Raw genomic sequence first — 19,795 nt, 5'->3', positions numbered from 1 at the left:
ATCCCACAGTAAGGAAATTATAATCAGATTAACAGCTACAGGAAAAAACGTAGAGTACATAGTTGCACGTGGCTCATTCAATCGACCGAGGAAGCTGCGTGTACTGTCCGTTTCATTGTTTCCTACCAGCATAGCTCTCATCAATAGCTTCTGATGAATACAAAATGCATTTTGGAAAGTGGTCAAATGTAACATGTTATATTTGGGATTACACTTATTCCGTCAAGTACAGATTCTAGTACTATGGTTGAGTTGAGTCCTGTCTGGAATTCGATATCACACTCTCAGGCAGGAGTCAGGCACCTAATCACAGCACACAAAGTCGGCGATCTAATCACTCCTGCTCAGGTTCAATTTGTTATCTGCTTGCAAGAACATCATATAAAGCTTAATGGAAATTAGATTGTTACCCATACAAGTTAGAATGTAGTGAAGATCTATATTCTTCATTTAATTAGCACTAATGGGGCAAGCATCCTGGATGAGAACTGTAGACACACAACGTCCTGGATGTCATCTATGTCAGACTGTCGCTATTAGTGATGTCAAGAATACAATATGTTGTTAGAATGTCTGCACAACTTGTATGTCGGATGTTAAGCCAGGAGATGTTCATCTAAGTTTCTTAACCATTACAGGGATTTAGAGGAAAGTACCCAGAATCCCTTCCTTTTCACATCTGAACACAAACATGATTAAGCAGACATAGTATGTGGCCTGGCTGATTCTCAGACACAATACCCCTTGAAGTTGCCAAATGGTTTAAGGCCTGTACATAGTTATGTCCCTTTGTTGCGACAGGATCTGCTCATCATGGGTTTGAATCCAAGATTTGACCTGATTATGGTCTGATTTGTCAACATCAGACCTTCGCTGAGGTATTTTACCAAATAGCTGAAACCTGCAATATTTATGGCTGTTTATTTTACTTATAGTGGACACTGTGATATTATTAAAATACTGAACAAACAGAATTTGACCCAACTGTCTCCAGTTCTTCTTCAAGTTTCAGGGCGGTGGGGTAGCCGAATGGTTAAAGCCTTGGCTCGTCACGCCGAAGACCCGGGTTCGAATCCCCACATGGGCACAATGTGTGAAGCCCATATCTGGTGTCCCCCGCCCTGATGTTGCTGGAATATTGCTAAAAGCGGCGTAAAACCGAACTCAGTCAGTCAGTCAGTCTTCAAGTTTCCTTGATGATGGCAAAATTCATAAGATTGTAACTTTAGGGCATATGTTTCAGGCAATGATTCAGGTTAATTCTTACATCTAATGAGGTGGATGGAATTGTTTGAATACCGCCATTTAACACAGAAACTGATGGGTATTCATTATCCAATTGTCGTATTAATTCAGTTGATGGTGTTTTCCCCCTCAGAACAAGGTGAAGGTGTCCGACTTTGGCAAGCACCTGCAGAGCACCGAAGACTTTCTCCAGCAACACAGCCTTCATGAAGCACAGCTCCAGGCCCTGGCTAAGAGAGCTCGCAAGTTGAACCGACGGTCAACACAATTTGCGGAGGAGGGCAGCAAAGAGGCTGCGCCATTTGGACAAACGACTAGGCAAACTTAATCAGGAACTAGACAGGTTGGTTGTTTCAGAAAACAGTTATTCCCTTGTGTGCATTAAGTGTTTGTCGCAAATACCAGACCGGTGATTGGTACTGGAAACTGTAGATGATTAGATTGTGTAGGCGAGACACAAAACAAGTGTTGATGTTTACATCAAGAAATTAGGTCAAGATTTTAGATTCAGTGAGAAATGCTTTATCAGACAACTAACAAACATCTGTCCATATAATCATTGCAAATTGACCCTGGATGTATTCTGGCGCTGAGTTTTTAGAACTGAATCAGTGTTTGTCATCAGAGATGACTGGATCAGTTAGTCAGGCTCTGGAACCTGGTTTATTACACGTCAGTGTACCATGACAGCATAGATTGATGCTTCTAATAACAATGATTATATTGGCTGGTCTGGCCTTGAATTATTTAAAGGTGGCTCTCATACAGATGGATATTACGTGTGGCATCAGATAAACTAGAAACATTCAAACAAACAAACATCAAGAACTGCTTTGTTTGTTTGTGTACTGACATTAACTTGCATTTTAATGATTGTAAACTTAATTAAGTCTGTAATGTGTTATTTTTTTGTTTTTTTGTTTGTTTTTGTTTTGATGAAGCTAGATTCTCTTGAAGTAATCCTCTCATTCTCTTATCCTGGAAGACACAGTCATGTTTATGAAATGAGTTGTAAACTATCATAGTTTGTAGGGTAAAAACATGGTAGTGGAATAGTCACTGTGTCCTCTTATCTGTCTGAATGCCTGGGTTTGATTCGTGTGTACAAAATGTAGAAAATGCTAAAAAGGCAATTGGTATCTTTTCCTCTGTGGTTAAGATACCTCTTTCTTAAAAGCATAATGAACACTTTCCAGTGACAATGGAGTGATTTAGTTTGGTTAAATGATGCTCTGAAGAGTATTTCAACATCGCAGGAAAACCTGAAATATGCATGTCTTAGATGTTTGCTATGATGAAGCACAGAAGCTTTGATTTGGTTATGGTGCCCCTAGAAACATAAAAGATGGCACCCCCCTAGTGATGACTTGTGTTTGCAGAGTGCAGAACGTGAGTGATGTACGACGGAAGGGTCTGGAGGTCGCCAAGGCCTACTACCAGTTCCTTCAGGATTCGGAGGAGGAGGAGAGATGGGTGGCGGAGCGTATTGAGGAGGCCAAATCTACCAGCACAGGCAAAGACCTCACTTCAGCCCTCAAGCTGCTCAAGAAACACGAGGTGAGACTTGAGGGTCGTGTCTTGACAGGTAACTGGCATGTATGAGAAGCTGTGGCAGGATGGAGTGTGTAAACCTGACATAGTGGACATTGGTCTTTCCTTGGTTGCTTGTCAGACACAATGGAGTATCATGTGTTGTTCATTATGACTACATGGTTAGCTTAGGTGGTCCATTGCTACAGGTTTTTGGATATCAGGCTTGCTGACTTAATCATGTCATTGTATCCCATTGATCCTCATGATGTCAATCACTGAATTATCTGGTCCAGGCTTGATTATTAATGACTGCCTTTATATAGCTGGAATGTTGCTGAATGTGGCGTTAAGCAACATAGAAAGGCAAACAGGATGACAGATCAGCTAGGGTTTTGTTTTGTCATGTGAACCCGTGAAGATACAGGTTAGAACTGGTCTTCAGTAACCCATACTTGTCGTAAGATGGGATTGGGATTGGGTGGTCAGGCTCACTTACTTGGTTGACACATATCATCGTATCCCAATTACGTAGATCGATCACTGGATTTTCTGGTCCAGCTTTGATTATTTACCAGACTGCCGCCATGTAGCAGGAATATTGCTGAATGTGTTGTAAGACAAGAAACCAACCAATCATTGTGAACTGGCAATAGGCATTGTGATGTCCACTGTGCCTGTTTTGTTCAAGCCAAGGTGTAGTACTTACTTACAAGGCTGCCATGATACTGTTGTGCCAAATGTGTCTATGCTTTACTCACTCACATTCTTCTTATAGGGCATGGAAGCAGAAATGCAGGGAAGACGGGGGTCGTTGTGAGCAGATTTGTGCTGTGGGTCAGGACCTTGTGAATGGAGGCCATAAAGCTAGATCAGAGATAGGGTCTCGCATCAAAAGCCTTATGGACAAGTGGAAGCAGCTGCAAGAGCTGGCCCGCATCAGACGTACCAGACTGGAAGATGCCATCGAGGCACAGCAGTATTACGCTGATGCTGACGAGGCAGAGTCCTGGATGAGGGAGAAGATGCCACTCGTGTGTAGTGATGATCACGGCAAGGATGAAGCCAGTGCCCAGGTGAGAATATTGCGTCTTACATTGCCGGTCTGTTTTCAAGGATGAGGTGAGAATATTGTGCTATACATTACAAGTAAAGCTTGCAAGAATGATATGAGAATATTTCGCCTAACATTACAAATGTCGTTGGCAAAGATGAGACGAGAATATTGCCACATTACATTACCTGTGTTTTTGTCAAGAAGGAAGCCAGTACAAAAATGAAACCATTGACTTTGTTCAGTACTACTCCTGTTATTTTACAAGTGTTGGCTTGGATAACATTACAAAATGAACTAAAGGTTGATTGCTCATTTAAAACAATGCCTTATTTCCACAGGCTCTGCTGTCTCGACATAATCGTCTCGAGAAAGATATCAAGGCATTCAATGGAGAGATTCGGCGTCTTGAAGATCTTGCTATACTCATGACCAAGGCTGCCAGTGAGCATAATGTAAGTCAGTTCTGTCTGCTTCTCAACTTGTGATAAATCTGTTTCATACTTTCCCTCTCTTACATCATAGCCACTCTGTAAAATATTAAAAACAATTCAAAAGACATCTTCTTCACCACAGACATGTCAAATAGTTATGAGGTAAATTCTTTTCTCCTCACCTATGCACAGTAAGGGAAACTTTACCTCTTTCTATATGTTCAAGTTGCCATTTCTCACAACTTAATGTCTCTAGTCAGTTGTAATATCTTATGTAAAATTGTTCCTTTTGATGCAAATAGAATTATTATGGCATGTTCGTATTCCATGGAAAAATAAAAAGACTTTCAGCGGAATGTGTGGTAACTGGACTTCTGATTCCCTGTATTTCTCCCTGAAAACTTTCTGGTACTCCTCTTACTCTTGAAGAAGTAAGGCAGTATGGGGTTGGTAGGGTAGGTGAGTGGTTTAAAGTGTTAACATGTTGAATGCCCAGGTTCTGTTCCCTTTATGGGTGTAGTGTATGAAGCTGATTTTGGTGCCCATTGCCGTGATATGGCTGGAATAGTGTATAACCAGAAGAAAACTGCTCTTCCTCACTCAATATTGAGTAGACTGAATGTTATCAGGCGTCATGTTGATGTTTCAGATCTCCCCAGAAAAGTTCCGACCAGCCGAGAATGGAGAACATGAGCCCGAGGAAGAGGAAGAGGAGGAAGTTGTGGAGGTGCCCAGAGAAATCGAGGTGGAGGAAGTGAGACAGAAGGAAGTTCTGCAGGATGTTGTGGAAACTCGGAAAATTCCTCAGGTCAAGGCCATGTATGGATATAAAGGTCAAGGCCTAAAAAATTGACAAAGGAGAGGTAAGCACCCACTGTTTCATTTTTGTCATGTTCCGCGTGGTACATAGATGTACAATTGATTCTGGTTACTTTGAATGTACTCGACGACATTCTCTGGTCCCAGATGCTGCACATATTAACAGATTTGAGAATTGCACATAATTTTGTAGAAGAAATACGACATAATAATGGCTGTGAAATCCAGAATGAAGTCATGAACCAAAAGCACAAAGAATTTCAATGTCCCTGTAAACTACTTGCCTAAGAGTGGCAGTGGGATAGCCTAATGGTTAAAGCATCTGCTTGTCATGCTGAAGATACGGATTCGATTCCCAAACTTGCGAAGCCCATTTTTTGGTGTCCCCCTGTATGATATTGCTGGAATATTGCTAAGAGCAGTGTAAAACCACACTCACTCACTCACTCACTCACTCACTCACTCACTAAGAAGCAGTGACTTATTAGTAGAACTAACCACTCAAAAATTGTTCAGACAACATACCATTGACAAAAAGTGTATTTAGTGTATATAAGCACCTTTAATCTGTCAGTTACAGTCTGAAACTTCCCATCTCACCAATACAGACAAACATTGATAAAAAGATAAGTACAAAATAAAGATCTTCCCTAAATATAAGCTATTATATCTGTTACCAAGTATATAAGTCTGTAAATGGAATCTGTTGAAGTCTTATGAATGCTTGTCAGATTGATGTGGCATGGTGACAACTGTAAAATCTGATGTCCTCTGTACAAAATGGATGTAACGGTATCACAAATGTTCAGACGTGTGTAAAGATAGTCTTCAGTTCTACTCCGACAAATTTATATCATGGCTTGCAGGGACAACTGCTCTTTCAGCAAGTATCTTTTTAAACACCAGCTCAAAAGCTTTACGAAAATCCCTCCTGAATATCCCGTAGATGAGAGGATTGACCGCACTGGATAAGTAGCCGGTCAGACTTGCAATGAGGTTCAGATAGTCTGGCAATACATGGTCTTCCGCTGCTGATACCTTGTACAGTTTTGTCACGCTGAACGGCGTCATGCACAAAGTACGCCACTACGACCACCAGCAAACCATACATGGCTTTGGAGCTGGTGGTATACTTGACACGGACCGTTTGAGTGTTAGAGTCACGAGTGGCAATTGCTTGTTGGTTTGCTTTGGTAGTTTTGAGGATTTGACAATAGCAAACGAACAGGATGAGTCCAGGTAAAAAAAAACACATAATAAATGCAATGATGACGTTAGTACAGAGCTTTATCACGTTGTTCATGCCACTGAATGGCACATATAGCTTCCCAGTAATCATATTTGACCCAGCGGAAGATCACTGGGACACATGCAAACATTGCCCCCTGAAACCATGAGTATGCAATCATGATGAAGATTTTGCGTCTGGTCATGAGTAAATTATACTGCAGTGTGTGGACAATTGCGATGTAGCGGTCCACGCTGATGAAGCACAGGTTGAGCATGGACACAATGATCATGCAGTAGTTGACGGCACACACTATATCACACCATGCCTGCCCCATGGGCCAACTGTCTGTACTTATCGCGACCATAGCGGAGCCCATGACGACCACAGCAGACGTCAGGTCTGTAATGCTGAGGTTAACGATGAATATGTTTGACATCTCCTCCTGAAGGTGATGGCTGGTGTAGATGGCAAATATGACGGCCATGTTGCCAGCGATTGCGAGGAGGATTATGAAGATGATGAAAGCAGAGAGTAAAGCTATCTCCACATCACTTCTCTCTGTTAGTGCAAGATCACTTGCATCCAATGTTGTCAGATTCATTACAGCTTTCTATTTCCAGCGTAGTCTTTCACAGCACAGTGGTTGAGGTCTTCCTGCCAAAAGCACATTGAACTTTGTTGTCAATCCATGGTTTCTCTGAAATGAACAACATTAAAATTTACGCATCTTCATAAATGTGTCAATTGATAAGACAGGACAATGTACTGCAGGGATAGAAATACTTTTTTGTCTAAGTGTGCCTTAAGGCACCAGACAAATATTTTAGGTGTGCCTTTCAGAAATCGAGTATGCCCACATTTTTTAGAATAAATGACAATGATGATGATCATTTGAAATTTATTGTTAAATAAAGAAATGGGCTTATGAGCTTTCAAATATGTATGGTATTATTTAATTTGGAAAAAAAAAAATTGTTTTGGGGATTAAATGACTAAATGTGAGTTATGTCTCTGAAAAATCAGGCGTGTCAAAAGGGCACCGAGAACATTTTTTAGCCGTGCCATTTCAGTAATTACCGTGCCATGGCACACTAATATATGGGGTATTTCGAACCCTGTACTGTAATGAAAGTACCATTATTGTTAACTTGGAACACCAACCCTGCATGTGAATCTTGTGTCTCCAAAAGGATGGTTAGTTTCTAGATGGCTTGCTTGTCATGGTGTATTGTCTTACCTCCATGTCCGAATGCTGAGATGTGACTGCTTTACATGATCCTAAGTATCAAATATGATGTATGCTGATTAGGAGTGAAATATACCTCAGAGCATGACAATAAGTCCCATGGACATAGAAAGCAATAGGATTTATGCAACAAAGCAGAGGTGAGTGAACCCTAACAAGGGACATGTAACATTAATAAACTATTGTCTGTCTGTAAAACCAGAAGAGGCTTACATTGCTATCGACTCCTTTAGACACTTTGAAATCAAACCCGTGAAGATACGGGTTAGAAGGTGACCCCTGAGCAGACAATTTTCAGTTACCAGGTCACCACATTACCGTAATCCCTGTTCAACTTGACCACTGTACACACTTTTACAAGTAACCGACCAGTAAATCTTGAATCTTGGACCTGTGAAGATCCAGGTTAGAATTGGTCTTCAGCAACCCAGACTTGTCATTAGAGGCGACCCGCGATCGAGTGGTCAGACCCGCCAACTTGGTTGACACATGTCATCATTTGGGTCCAGTTGTGTAGATCGATGGTCATGATGCTGATAACTGGATTGTCTGGTCCAGACTCAGTTATTTACAGACTGCCGCCATATAGCTGGAATATTGTTGAGTGCGGCATTAAACAACAAACAAACATTGAGAATATGCACTCCTCACGATACTACTGCACCTTACATTGTTAGCACTGAGGTGATCTTCACTCCCATAAAATAACAAGCTTCTGAAAGTGGACAGGCTAAGGTTTTGTACGACGACACCCAGGAGAGTATTGAACTCTTGTCACTTTGTGTTGATGACTATCAGGAGGTGATAGACTGTCAGAGGTGTTACTGAAAATAGTAGCTGTTATGACTATCAGAGGTGTTATCACAGTCAGGGGCGTATGACAATGAGTAGGTATTATGACATCATTCTCAAGCTGGGTGTTCAGCCATTAAGTTATAGATGCACTGGCAACATCTGTATCAGGTTCAGGCTGGGAACTGATGCACTCTCATTATCAAGGAACACTGGTACTGAGGGGGGCGACATTTGGTATAGATTCTTAAGCCATTGTCAACATACCAGCTAGGCAGATTCATGCTGAACAGAAAATGTAACAGAAAGATATATCTGCTCTTTAATTGTAATAATTCTTCATGAGAATGTACAATACTTCAAACATTTTTAATCTAACTTTTGTGATTTTTCTGAAGGTGAAGATTGAACAAATTCAAAAGCATGTCTTAAAGCAGATCCTAATGAAAAAGCACCAACTCATTTACCTGCTTTTAGAAAGAAAGATAGTGTTTTTGTTTCTTAATATTTCATTCTTTTATATCCTCCCCATCAGCAATACATTCAAGGCATCACTTTATTATCCCCCGCAACGCGTTTTGCAGGGGCTATTAAAATGGACTCCGTCCGTGCATGCGTGCGTCCGTCCGTCCGTGCACATTTGTCTTTTCCGGAGCTGAACTCTAAAACCATTCACTATTTCTTCACCAAACTTGGCACATAGATTGGTCTGGTGGTGTACTGGTTCCTTTTGGTAGTTTTGGAATTCTGAATAAAATATTTTTGGCATTTCCGTGGCAACAAGTTCGACTTAGACTGAAATTAGTGGTAGTGCTCTTTTCCGGAGCTGAACTCTAAAACCATTCACTATTTCTTCACCAAACTTGGCACATAGATTGGTCTGGTGGTGTACTGGTTCCTTTTTGGTATTTTTGGAATTCTGAATAAAATATTTTTGGCATTTCCATGGCAACAAGTTTGACTAAAACAGAAATTGGTGGTAGTGCTCTTTTCCGGAGCAAAACTCTAAAACCGTTCAATGTTTCTTCACCAGACTTGGCACATACATAGATCTGGTGGTGTACTGGTGCCTTTTGGTAGTTTTGGATTTCTGAATAAATCATTTTTGGCATTTCCATGGCAACAAGTTCAACATACACTGAAATTGGTGATAGTGCTCCTTTCTGGAGCAGAACTTTAAAAACCTTTCAATACTCTCCTTCCACTTTTCTATATACACACCTAAATATTTGACATAATCATAACTCGTAGACACAATCATGAAGAGTATTTTGCCATTGAGGGGGATATTGACGACTTTGTCTTCTTGTGATAATTGGTTTGCCAATTATTTATTGTCGATGTGATAACTAATCCGACGATCAGTCGATAATTACACAAATAAGGTCACCAACCTAAGTCTTTGTATAAGCTGCTTTTCAGTAACAGCAACATCAGATGTGGTAATTAGGAAACATCTAGAATGAAATTAGACCAGCATTCAAAATTAACGTCAGTCCTGAGGCCTGAAGCCAACTGAAAAACCACAGCATTTGTTTTCTGCAGGTCCTTATGGCAGATAGTTTTTCATCCCCAATAACTAAGAGTATTATTTCCGTATTAAAATATAGGGCCTACACAATCAGGACACACAACTTTGTATGGTTCTGGGGCCTTAGGGCCTGCAGCTTTTCAGGGTTAAGAGCAAACACTGGTCTTGAGTTATTATTATTTAACGTCACATCGGCAATATTTCAGCCATATCGTGACACTGGTCTTGACATCTAATCAAACTGTGTTATAATGAGAATAGACATGTGAATGAATACTGTAAAAACTTCTCTAAACAAATAAATATACACCTACCTTGACTATATGCTACACCAAAATCCTCGCTTTTATTTAATGATTTGCAGAAGAGCTGCTATCTCTCTGTGATGGCAAGTCTATTCAGCATGAAGTATTTATGTCTACTGCTACAAATAGTTCAGATTGAAACTTTCCGGATGTTTTCCCCCTTTCAAAAGATTACCAGTTTATGAATCAATAAAGCTCTGGTAATAGAATCCTTGAGGAATGGCCTAAGGATTACTGATAAACCCCTGGCTTGTATTCCATGAAAAAAACATTCAGTCACACTATGGAAAGTACAGAATCCTTCCTTTCACAAAAAATCAATATAATGTATAGTGTTGCAGACGATACTGGCTACAACCACGCCAGTTTAACAATATAATCAGTTGTGTTGTAAACAGTATTGGCAACCACAGTATGTTTAACAATTGAAGGTTTTGTGTAAATGAAAAATTGCTGTTCTCGTCTTAAAAAAAGTTTCTTTTTTTCTAATTTTGGTTTGAAATATTGATTTGTTTTGAATGTGATACGTTTCATGTTGTTGAAAACATGTGACAGAGTGATTAATGTGAAAAGAAACTTATATGACGTGAGTTTTCTACATTTCTGTTCAAAGCAGCATCGACCTGCGAAGATATGGTTCAGTAACCCATGCTTGTCAAGTTGACACATGTCATCGTATCCTAAATGCGTAGATCGATGCTCATACTGTCGATCACTGGATTGTCTGGTCCAGACTCGATTATTTACAGACCACCACCATATAGCTGGAATATTGCTGAGAGCGGCATTAAACAACAAACACACAAACTCAAGAGGCTCAGACGACGCCTGTCATTGGTTCAGTAACATGGCAGCAAAAGTTGACATACTGCTGGATGTTGTGGCCTGATATTTACCTCTCATCTTTGCATGAATTTGACATCACCCAAGGATGCTGGCGGAGTTGTAGTCTGAACTGACTTTGCAGCTGACCCAGAGAGAGGTGACATTAATTGGGGATGGCCAGAATGTGATAGGCCCCATTTGTTGCCAGTCTGTTCCTACCAACCACAGACAGTTACAATGAACCCAAAATGCTAAGCAACAATTGTTTTTGCAGTTCCGGTTTGAAACATAACTACTGCATGCAACCTCTCATTTTCACATAGACATGGTCTCAAGTTTGCATGGTTTTGGCCATTAACTCAGTTGCTTTTCACAGGTAAAACACCTCAATGATTAACTGTTTGAATTGGCTCCTTCCATCATGTGCGATGATCTTCCTACGAGTGGGATTGTGTGCATTCATTGACCAGGATGCACAAACTATTTCAGGGTATTCATGGGTAATGATGACAAAGTGTTTCTACATGCATGAGTCTAAAAAAAATCCACATCAGTTCCATTTGTGATGGGTTTTGTGATCGAATTTCTCTGTCCCTGTTTAGAACATTCGTGATAAAAGGTTAAGGCAACTGCAAAAAATACAGGTAAACCCATTATTAACGATATTATCCTTGCCTGTAGTTTAGGTGAGGCAGTTCCATTAGTTTGTACTAAATGGACAGCCTGGGCACTAACGGGCATTACAGTGATTGAGTTTGTCTGGTGTTATCCACTTCATGTACACACCTAACACATAAACTCAACACTGACAAATGCAATAGGCATTGTGCTGATCACAATTGACTGTTTTGATTAGTCTCAAAGGAACAGTGTGTTTGTTTGTTGGCTGTTTGACACACACCTCTGCAATATTCTAACTGTATCAAGTACGGCCCAGGCTATCCAGTAATTGATGAGACTTTTACTGGCTGTTTGTCACAGTGTTTACACTATTTGGCCTTTTTATTGCCAAGTTGTCTTTGTTTAGTGATCCTACCTTCAACAAAGGAAAGAGTTGGATATGGATATGTCTTTTTGACAATAAATGTGATGTTTTAGTGTTCATACCAACACTGGTATCGAGCAGGTGATGCGATTCGATGTGATGTGACATGGGACGGTTGTGAGGGATAATTCATGAAAGGTTAATGAAGGATACAGATTTTAAATGTTGATAAACATTACCTTCATTGTAATAAAGAAGTGGAAGACATACAACTACTAGTATCTCCAACTAAATGCTGCTAAATGCTATTCAAAGCTGGGATCCTATAGGGTGTGAACGTGAACTACCGGACAATAGATTTATGTATACTAATTCAGTCATTCATCAAAGTGGTGGAGTAGCCCAGTGGTCAAAGCGTTTGCTTTGGGTACAATGTGTGAAGCCCATTTCTAGTGTCGCTCGCCGTGTTATTGCTGGAATATTGGTAAAAGCAGTGTAAACCTAAACTCACTCACTTATTCATCACATACAGGGACAAGAAAGTCTGCGAGTTACAGTTGGTTGGTTGGTTGGTTGGTTGTCTAACGCTGCACTCAGCAATATTAATGCTATTTGGCACCGGTCTGTAAATAATCTATACCAGACAATCCAGTGATCAGCAGCATGAGCATCGATCTGGGAGTTACAGACTTTATGAATATCATATCAAAGTTTTATGATTGAATTCCAAAAGCTTACACTGCATGTTATAGGTATCCTCTGGCAGTCAACTTGTGGGTATTGTGGGCAGGATTATAGATGTCAGTGACACGGGGTATGATTTCTAAGCAGATGATTACATGGCCTTGAGTTAGTTCAGGCGAGACATCCTTCAACTGGGAGGAGGAATTTGTGTTTTTCCTGATGTTTCAGTTGCCTTGCACAGAAACGAGTAATACATCACTATCCGAAACCAGCTACCGGTACTATCTTTCTTAAAATATGTTGGCAGTTACGTAGGACTGCATGGGATTACCTCTATACCATTACACTGCAAAAGCTTTTCAATATTACGATATTTTGTTTTCTGAGAATCAGTATGCTGGGTAAAAATTGTATGAAGTTTGGTGATTATCTCTATGGTTTATGGGGGCGGTGGGATAGCCTAGTGGTTAAAGCGTTGGCTCGTCACGCCGAAGACCCGGGTTCGAATCCCCACATGGGTACAATGTGTGAAGCCCATATCTGGTGTCCCCTGCCGTGATGTTGCTGGAATATTGCTAAAAGCGGCCTAAAACCAAACTCAGTCAGTCAGTCAGTCTATGGTTTATGTTAAAGTCTACACATTTCCATTCACAAATGATGCTTCCTGTTTCAGTGACTAAATGGCAAACTTTACATGCTGTTAATTGTTTAGAAAGGAAAATAGAATCCCTGACTATCCAACATAGTTTTGAGATTGCTGTTATCGGTACCATAGCATATATTGTTAGGGGTTTGGTATGAAAAAGAAATATGTACATGTAAACACGTCACACTCACTGTCAAACACTTTAGCTCACAATATATCAGACCGCCTCCATGGTGTAGTGGTTAGAGCGTCCGCCGGGAGCGGAAGGTCGCGTGAGCAGAAGGTCGTGGGTTCGATCCCCGACCGCGTCATACCAAAAGACGTTAAAATATGGTACTTATTGGTCCCTGCCTGACGCTCGGCATTAATGGGTACAACAAGGACTGGTCGGCTCGGAGTCAGTATAATATGTCTGAGTGGGGTATTCATGCTTCACTGCGGCATGATATCTCAGTGGGCTAGCATTATAAAACCAGCTTAAGTCTGGGCTAGTACAAGCCGCCGCACATACACATACACACTCATGCACGTCGTCATATGAGTGAAATATTCTCAAGCACGACGTTAAACCCAATTTCACCTCACCTCACCCAATATGTACTGATACATATTGTGGTACAGGTACCTGAATCACAATATATTGCAAACAATTTATTTGCCAATACACAGCCCAACAGTCAGGTTGTGCTTGTGAAATGGCTCAATAAGAATTACTGATGAAAAATGTTTGGAAGTCTTTTCGAGACTGTCCAATTCAAGTAAGATTGATGTCAAAGTTGAACTTTTCTTCTGAAGAGTATGAGTGAAATGTAGCAGGATATACTCACTAAATTTAGGACATACTCTTTGGACACTGTCAATTTGGGGCACACTTGAAAATACTCTATACACATACTCTGAGAGATTGACTTACTCTCTCACTGGGGGCGGTGGGGTAGCTTAGTGGTTAAAGTGTTGGCTCATCATGCTGAAGACCCTGGTTGAATTCCCCACATGGGTACGAGGTGTGAAGCCCATCGTTATATTACTGGAACATTGCAAAAAGCGGTGTAAAAACATACTCACTTCCTCTCTCACTGCTTTACTTAGCCACTCATTCTCTCAGATTCCCTCTCTCACTCCTCTCCCTTCATGTTGCAGATTCTGATCCTCCTCCAGAGGACGAACAATGACTGGTGGCAGGTGCGGAAGGCAGACAACACCGAGGGATTTGTCCCGGCCAACTATGTGAAGGAAGTTGACCCCAAGGTCGTGCAGAAGGTCGTGAAGCAACCTGTACAAGTCCCAGAACGCATCAAAGTCAAGAAGACGGTCATGCAGAAGGAAGTTGTCAGAAGGAAGTCGGACAAGGCGGCAAAACTGCGACGAGCTCCTTCAGGTAAACTTTGCAAACATCTCCAGTTTTCTCTGTATCATCTTATCCGACTCTTTGGTTGATGTATGAGTTGCCATTGAGGGGAATAAGATTTGTTAACTGTTTGTCTTTTCAGTGAGATCCAAGGCCAATCTCCACTTCGACAAGGATAACGTTGAAACCAGACAAAGAAGCATCAATGTTCTCTACACCAAACTCACCAAACTGGCACAGGTATGATATCATGTATTTGTTTCCAATACCTTTTGGTTTGTGAGTCTCTTGAACAGCTCCGTGGTGACTGTGGCAAACAACCTCCTCAGTTGGATCTGTTCAAAATAAGGATTAGGTCTATGATCATGTGGCAAACTGTGGCAAACAATGTCCTGTGTTGCATCGGTATGAAATAAGGGTTAAATCTATGATCATGTGGCAAACTGTGGCAAACAATGTCCTCTGTTGCATCGGTATAAAATAAGGGTTAAATCTATGATCATGTGGCAAACAACGTCCTCTGTTGCATCGGTATAAAATAAGGGTTAAATCTATGATCATTTGGCAAACTGTGGCAAACAACGTCCTCTGTTGCATCGGTATAAAATAAGGGTTAAATCTATGAACATGTGGCAAACTGTGGCAAACAACATCCTCTGTAGGATCCTTATCAAATAAGGGTTAGATCTGTGATTATCTTTGACCTTGATGAGTGTGAATCCGATCTGTCACACTGTCAAAATTTTATATTTGCATATAAATTAGATAACTTATGCAAATATCACCTCTACCTCATATCATTGCTTAAATCCCCAGACCTTGGATATTTAATCTGATTTTCAAGTCCTCTTCAATATTTCAAAAGCTTCCTGTCTGCTGTCATCTGATACTGATTAGACTCAGAACTTTTGTCATCAAATGTGAGAGCAGGTGAAGATGAAGGTGAAATCAATGGCACCTGGCTCTCTTTAAGGTCTGTAACTGACAGTAGATACAAATCAACATGCAGTGACATCAGTACAGCGAAGGCTCTCAGCAGTGGCTTCGAAGAAACAACATCTGTGTATCTCTAAATAGCTACAAGTTCTTTCTCAAACTTGAGAAGTGTAAGTAATCGTTTCCATCATCGCTATCATCTTAGTGACAGGAGCATCCTTTTCTCTTTTGCCCACTAAGAGTTTCCACTAAAGAGTTTCCGTTCTTGTGGCTCAAGGGATGGCTATGTCTTCACAGGTCGGCCATTAGTGACTAGCTTGTCTTTGCTGCAGTGTCGAATGTCAGCTTCATCGAGGACAGGTGTCATGTCTTGTGTTAACGCTCTGTTGATGTGATTTTCATGGATAACACCAATGAGCTTTCTCTCATCTCTCTACCTCAGAGAAGCTTTTCATATATCTGGAATCAGGTTCCTTTTTTAATAACTGAATTGGTTTTATTATCCCCCGCAACACGTTTTGCGGGGGGTATTAAAATGGACTCCGTCCGTCCGTCCGTGCACATTTGTCTTTTCGGAGCAGAACTCTAAAACCGTTCAATATTTCTTCACCAAACTTGCCTCATAGATAGATCTGTTGGTGTACTGGTGCTTTTTGGTAGTTTTGGAATTCTAAATAAAATATTTTTGGCGTTCCCATGGCAACAAGTTTGACTCAGCAACAAGTTTGACTTAGCCTGAAATTGGTGGTAGTACTCTTTTCCGGGGGTGAACTCTAAAACCATTCACTATTTCTTTACCAAACTTGGCACATAGATTGGTCTGGTGGTGTACTGGTGCCTTTTGGTAGTTTTGGAATTCTGAATATAATATTTTTGGCTTTTCCGTGGCAACAAGTTTGACTTAGCCTGAAATTGGTGGTAGTGCTCCTTTCTGGAGCAGAACTTTAAAAACCTTTCAATACTCTCCTTCCACTTTTCTATATACACACCTAAATATTTGACATAATCATAACTCGTAGACATAATCATGAAGAGTATTTTGCCATTGAGGGGGATATTGATGACTTTGTCTTCTTGTTAATTCTCAACTGGGGTTATTTGAAACCCAGTTGTTTTTTTTCACTATTGTGATGCCAGTATGCTATGTCACCTTCATATCTTGAAAATCACACAAATTATTATCCCCCACCGCGCGTTTAGCGTGAAGCGGGGGATATAGTATTAGGCTCCGTATGTCCTTCCGTATATATGAAACAAAGCTACAAACTGGCCAGTACCTGCTCCCTTGACCATGATGGACACGGGGACTGGGCTACTGTCCACCTTGGCAGAATTTCTTCAACCTAAACAGTGGGACATTAGGACGGGTTGATGCCGATCAGATCAGTTATTTGAAAATATCCCCGGTGGTTCTTATCTGATTGCAATAAAGTATCAAAGCAGTGTAGGCTTTTCAGGTTTTCTAATGCCTGGATGGTATAGTGACTGATCCAATTTGATCCAATTTATGTGTTTTGACCTCAATGTTTAATCATGTCATGTCAAAATATGATGTCTAATCCCTATGATATTAAAAACACACATCTCATTTCTTTGAATCCATAAATAAAACAACCCCACTTTGCAACAGCTAGAAAAATCTGAAAATTTACTTGGGTAAATAGGTATATATATTTTTTTTATAATAAGTACACAGACAATACTTATATGTATTTCTTATGCAACAATGAAGTTCCGTTCGTATCCTCAAAACAGTGTCGGAACATAAGTATTCCCAGGCAATTAAAATTGCATGCAGTACAGCGATCACTACTCCCTTGCTGTAACCCTTGTTTGGTGGTATAAACCTACGCATGCTATTTGTCATTATTCACTTGATGGTCAGATAATGAATTTATAACAGGTATAATTAGTGGTAACACCACCAGACAAAGTATCCCTTTTGGCATTTCTAGTGTCTGGAGTATATACTCAACAAAAGTCAACATTGTAAATTGTAAACCAAAAGTCACCGTGTTCTTTAATCTGATTTGCTGAAAAACGTGATCGAATGGTATTCGATTCCCGGAAATTGCAAGACTATTCGCTACATTCACTAATACCTACAAACATCGCACACACCATTTTGTTTGGCGCAATAAAGATCACGAACCAGTCAAGAATTCTGGGATATCATCCAGGTACTCACGGGAGAAAAAAAAAAAAAAGCAACAACCAGTCCACGGAAATTGCTCTGGATCAGTGCCCCTTTAAAGCATTCGCTCATCATGCCAAAAACCCAGGTTCCATTCCCCATATGGGTACAATGTGTGAAGCCCATTTCTGTGTCACGTGCCGGAATTATTGCTGGAATTCTCCAAAGGACTGACTACTTTTAGTTTGTTATAGTTTGAGTTTGTTCTACACATTTTGACAATGTACCAGTATTTTCCAAACATATTATTAGGGGCAGTGGGATAGCCTAATCGTTAATGCGTCCGCTCCGCACGCTGAAGGCCCGGGGATCGTTTCTTCACATGGGTACAATGTGTAAAGCCCATTTCTGGTGTCTCCCGACATGATGTTGCTGGAATATTGCTAAAAGCGGCGTAAAACCAAACTCACTCGCTCCAAACATATTGTGATGTGTACTGACAATGGTATTTCATATGGTGATATACCTCTAAAACGCCACACCAGGAGTTAAATCTGACATAGCCCCCTTGAGAGCAACCATGGTGACTCAGGTAAGGTAGAAAAAACAAGAAATTTCAACAAATCCGGCTTGTCAGTACATATGGTTGCAGTTTATCAGAGCGTTTTACTACCACATGTCTGTTTTGTATAAGTTGTGTGAAATCTAATTGAACAACAAAGATAGGTTCTAATTTTAGAAAAACTTTAAGAGACATGCTTTTTTATGTGATCTTTCACAGTGTGGGCGCTGAGGTTTTGAAAACGGCCGTGTGTATTTTCAATTAAAACCTCCTTGTTCCCCCTTGTCCAGTTTCTGGGCAGAACGCTGAATATATTGATGGTTTGTAAACTGAGAATTTTGGCCATTTTATGTATTGACTGTAAGATAAATACCCATCCAACCAGATCTTTATCAGTGTTTATTCTGTCAATTGAGATATGGATCTGGCCCGCTTCCCCTCATGACCACATACTTACTGGGCTGTCATGGCCTAGAACACACTGAATCAGCTTGTCAGTTAGCATTCAATGTATCACATCAGGTGTTAATTTGTTTGTGGTTCTGTTTTGCTAACCCTAAGAGCTGACATACTTGAGTGGCGGTTGGGTAGCCTAGTGGTTAAAACATCTGCTCGTCACACCTAAGACCCGGTTTCAATTCCCCACATGGGTACAATTAGGGTACAATGTGTGAAGCCCATTTATGGTGTTCCCCACTGTGATGTTGCAGGAATATTGCTAAAAGCGTCGTAAAACCGCTGACATACTTGAGTCAAGAGTAGAACTAATTTGCATGTATACATTGCAGGTTATTCATAAGATATTCTTAGTCAGGGCTTTATTGTATGGAACAGGAGTAACTTGAAAACTTGCCTGGTATAACATGAATTACTGAGAAAGTGTAATCCTAAACATAACATATGTTAGAAATATCAATTAAATTAGAAAAAAAAATATTGAAATTCATGTAAGAGTAATATACTATTCCATCCAGTGAAATAATAGCATATGATTTGTGACAACTGATCAATCCTAAGCATAACATATTTTAGAAATATCAATTATATTAGAAGAAAAATATTGATATTCAAATAAGAGTAATATACTATTCCACCCAATGAAATAATAGCATATGATTTGTGACAACTGATCAATCTTAAACATAACATATTTTAGAAATTTCAATTATATTAGAAAACAAATATTGATATTCAAATAAGAGTAATATACTCTTCCACCCAGTGAAAATAATAGCATATGATTTGAGTCAACCCATCAAATAATAAGCAGAAAAGTGGAAAACGGTTTCTGTTACTTACTGTAGTGTGTCTCCTGTGAGTATCGTGTTGTCTGAGTGACGAGAGCTAGTCTACAGCTGGGCTTGGCAAGTAACGAGGATGATCAGTGTTTGATTGGAACTATGCATTAATCAGCAATCGTGCCTGCAAGGCATGGACTTAAAACAAACTGGTAAATTTGGTGCCTGAATCAATTGGTTGATTATTTGT

The 19,795-nt window shown here is 40.2% G+C and overlaps 2 protein-coding genes across 5 annotated transcripts in view; one reads left to right on the top strand and one right to left on the bottom strand.

Annotated features, from left to right (window-relative positions):
* LOC124273711 (spectrin beta chain, non-erythrocytic 2-like) overlaps nucleotides 1-19,795 on the top strand; it is a 155,466-nt gene that overhangs the window by 76,936 nt on the left and 58,735 nt on the right. Inside the window, 10 exon segments of the mRNA XM_046708997.1 lie at nucleotides 1,379-1,546; nucleotides 1,548-1,588; nucleotides 2,625-2,802; nucleotides 3,554-3,580; nucleotides 3,582-3,851; nucleotides 4,171-4,284; nucleotides 4,913-5,107; nucleotides 5,109-5,126; nucleotides 14,468-14,705; nucleotides 14,818-14,915. Coding sequence (XP_046564953.1) covers nucleotides 1,379-1,546; nucleotides 1,548-1,588; nucleotides 2,625-2,802; nucleotides 3,554-3,580; nucleotides 3,582-3,851; nucleotides 4,171-4,284; nucleotides 4,913-5,107; nucleotides 5,109-5,126; nucleotides 14,468-14,705; nucleotides 14,818-14,915 — 1,347 coding nt within the window.
* Nucleotides 5,625-10,377, bottom strand: LOC124273710 (D(1A) dopamine receptor-like). Of its 4 annotated transcripts, XR_006897722.1 has the most exons (3): nucleotides 10,197-10,377; nucleotides 8,229-8,383; nucleotides 6,910-7,010 (listed from the first exon to the last, which is right to left on the bottom strand). XR_006897722.1 is itself a non-coding variant. In XM_046708995.1 (2 exons), the coding sequence occupies exon 2, from the start codon at nucleotides 6,912-6,914 to the stop codon at nucleotides 6,357-6,359; it is 558 nt and encodes a 185-aa protein (XP_046564951.1). In that variant the 5' UTR covers nucleotides 6,915-7,010; nucleotides 10,197-10,377; the 3' UTR covers nucleotides 5,625-6,356. The 4 variants fall into 4 exon arrangements, 2 of the variants coding, with proteins under 2 accessions (XP_046564951.1, XP_046564952.1); XM_046708995.1 differs by lacking the exon at nucleotides 8,229-8,383 and having other exon boundaries at nucleotides 5,625-7,010; XM_046708996.1 differs by lacking the exons at nucleotides 8,229-8,383; nucleotides 10,197-10,377 and adding an exon at nucleotides 7,475-7,969 and having other exon boundaries at nucleotides 5,625-7,010.

This window comes from Haliotis rubra, unplaced genomic scaffold (genome assembly GCF_003918875.1).
Source record: "Haliotis rubra isolate DU_JTF1 unplaced genomic scaffold, ASM391887v1 Scf183, whole genome shotgun sequence".
Classification (NCBI taxonomy): Eukaryota; Metazoa; Mollusca; class Gastropoda; order Lepetellida; family Haliotidae; genus Haliotis; species Haliotis rubra.
Note: the sequence above shows the minus strand (reverse complement) of the source record. Positions and strands in the feature narration are given on the sequence as shown.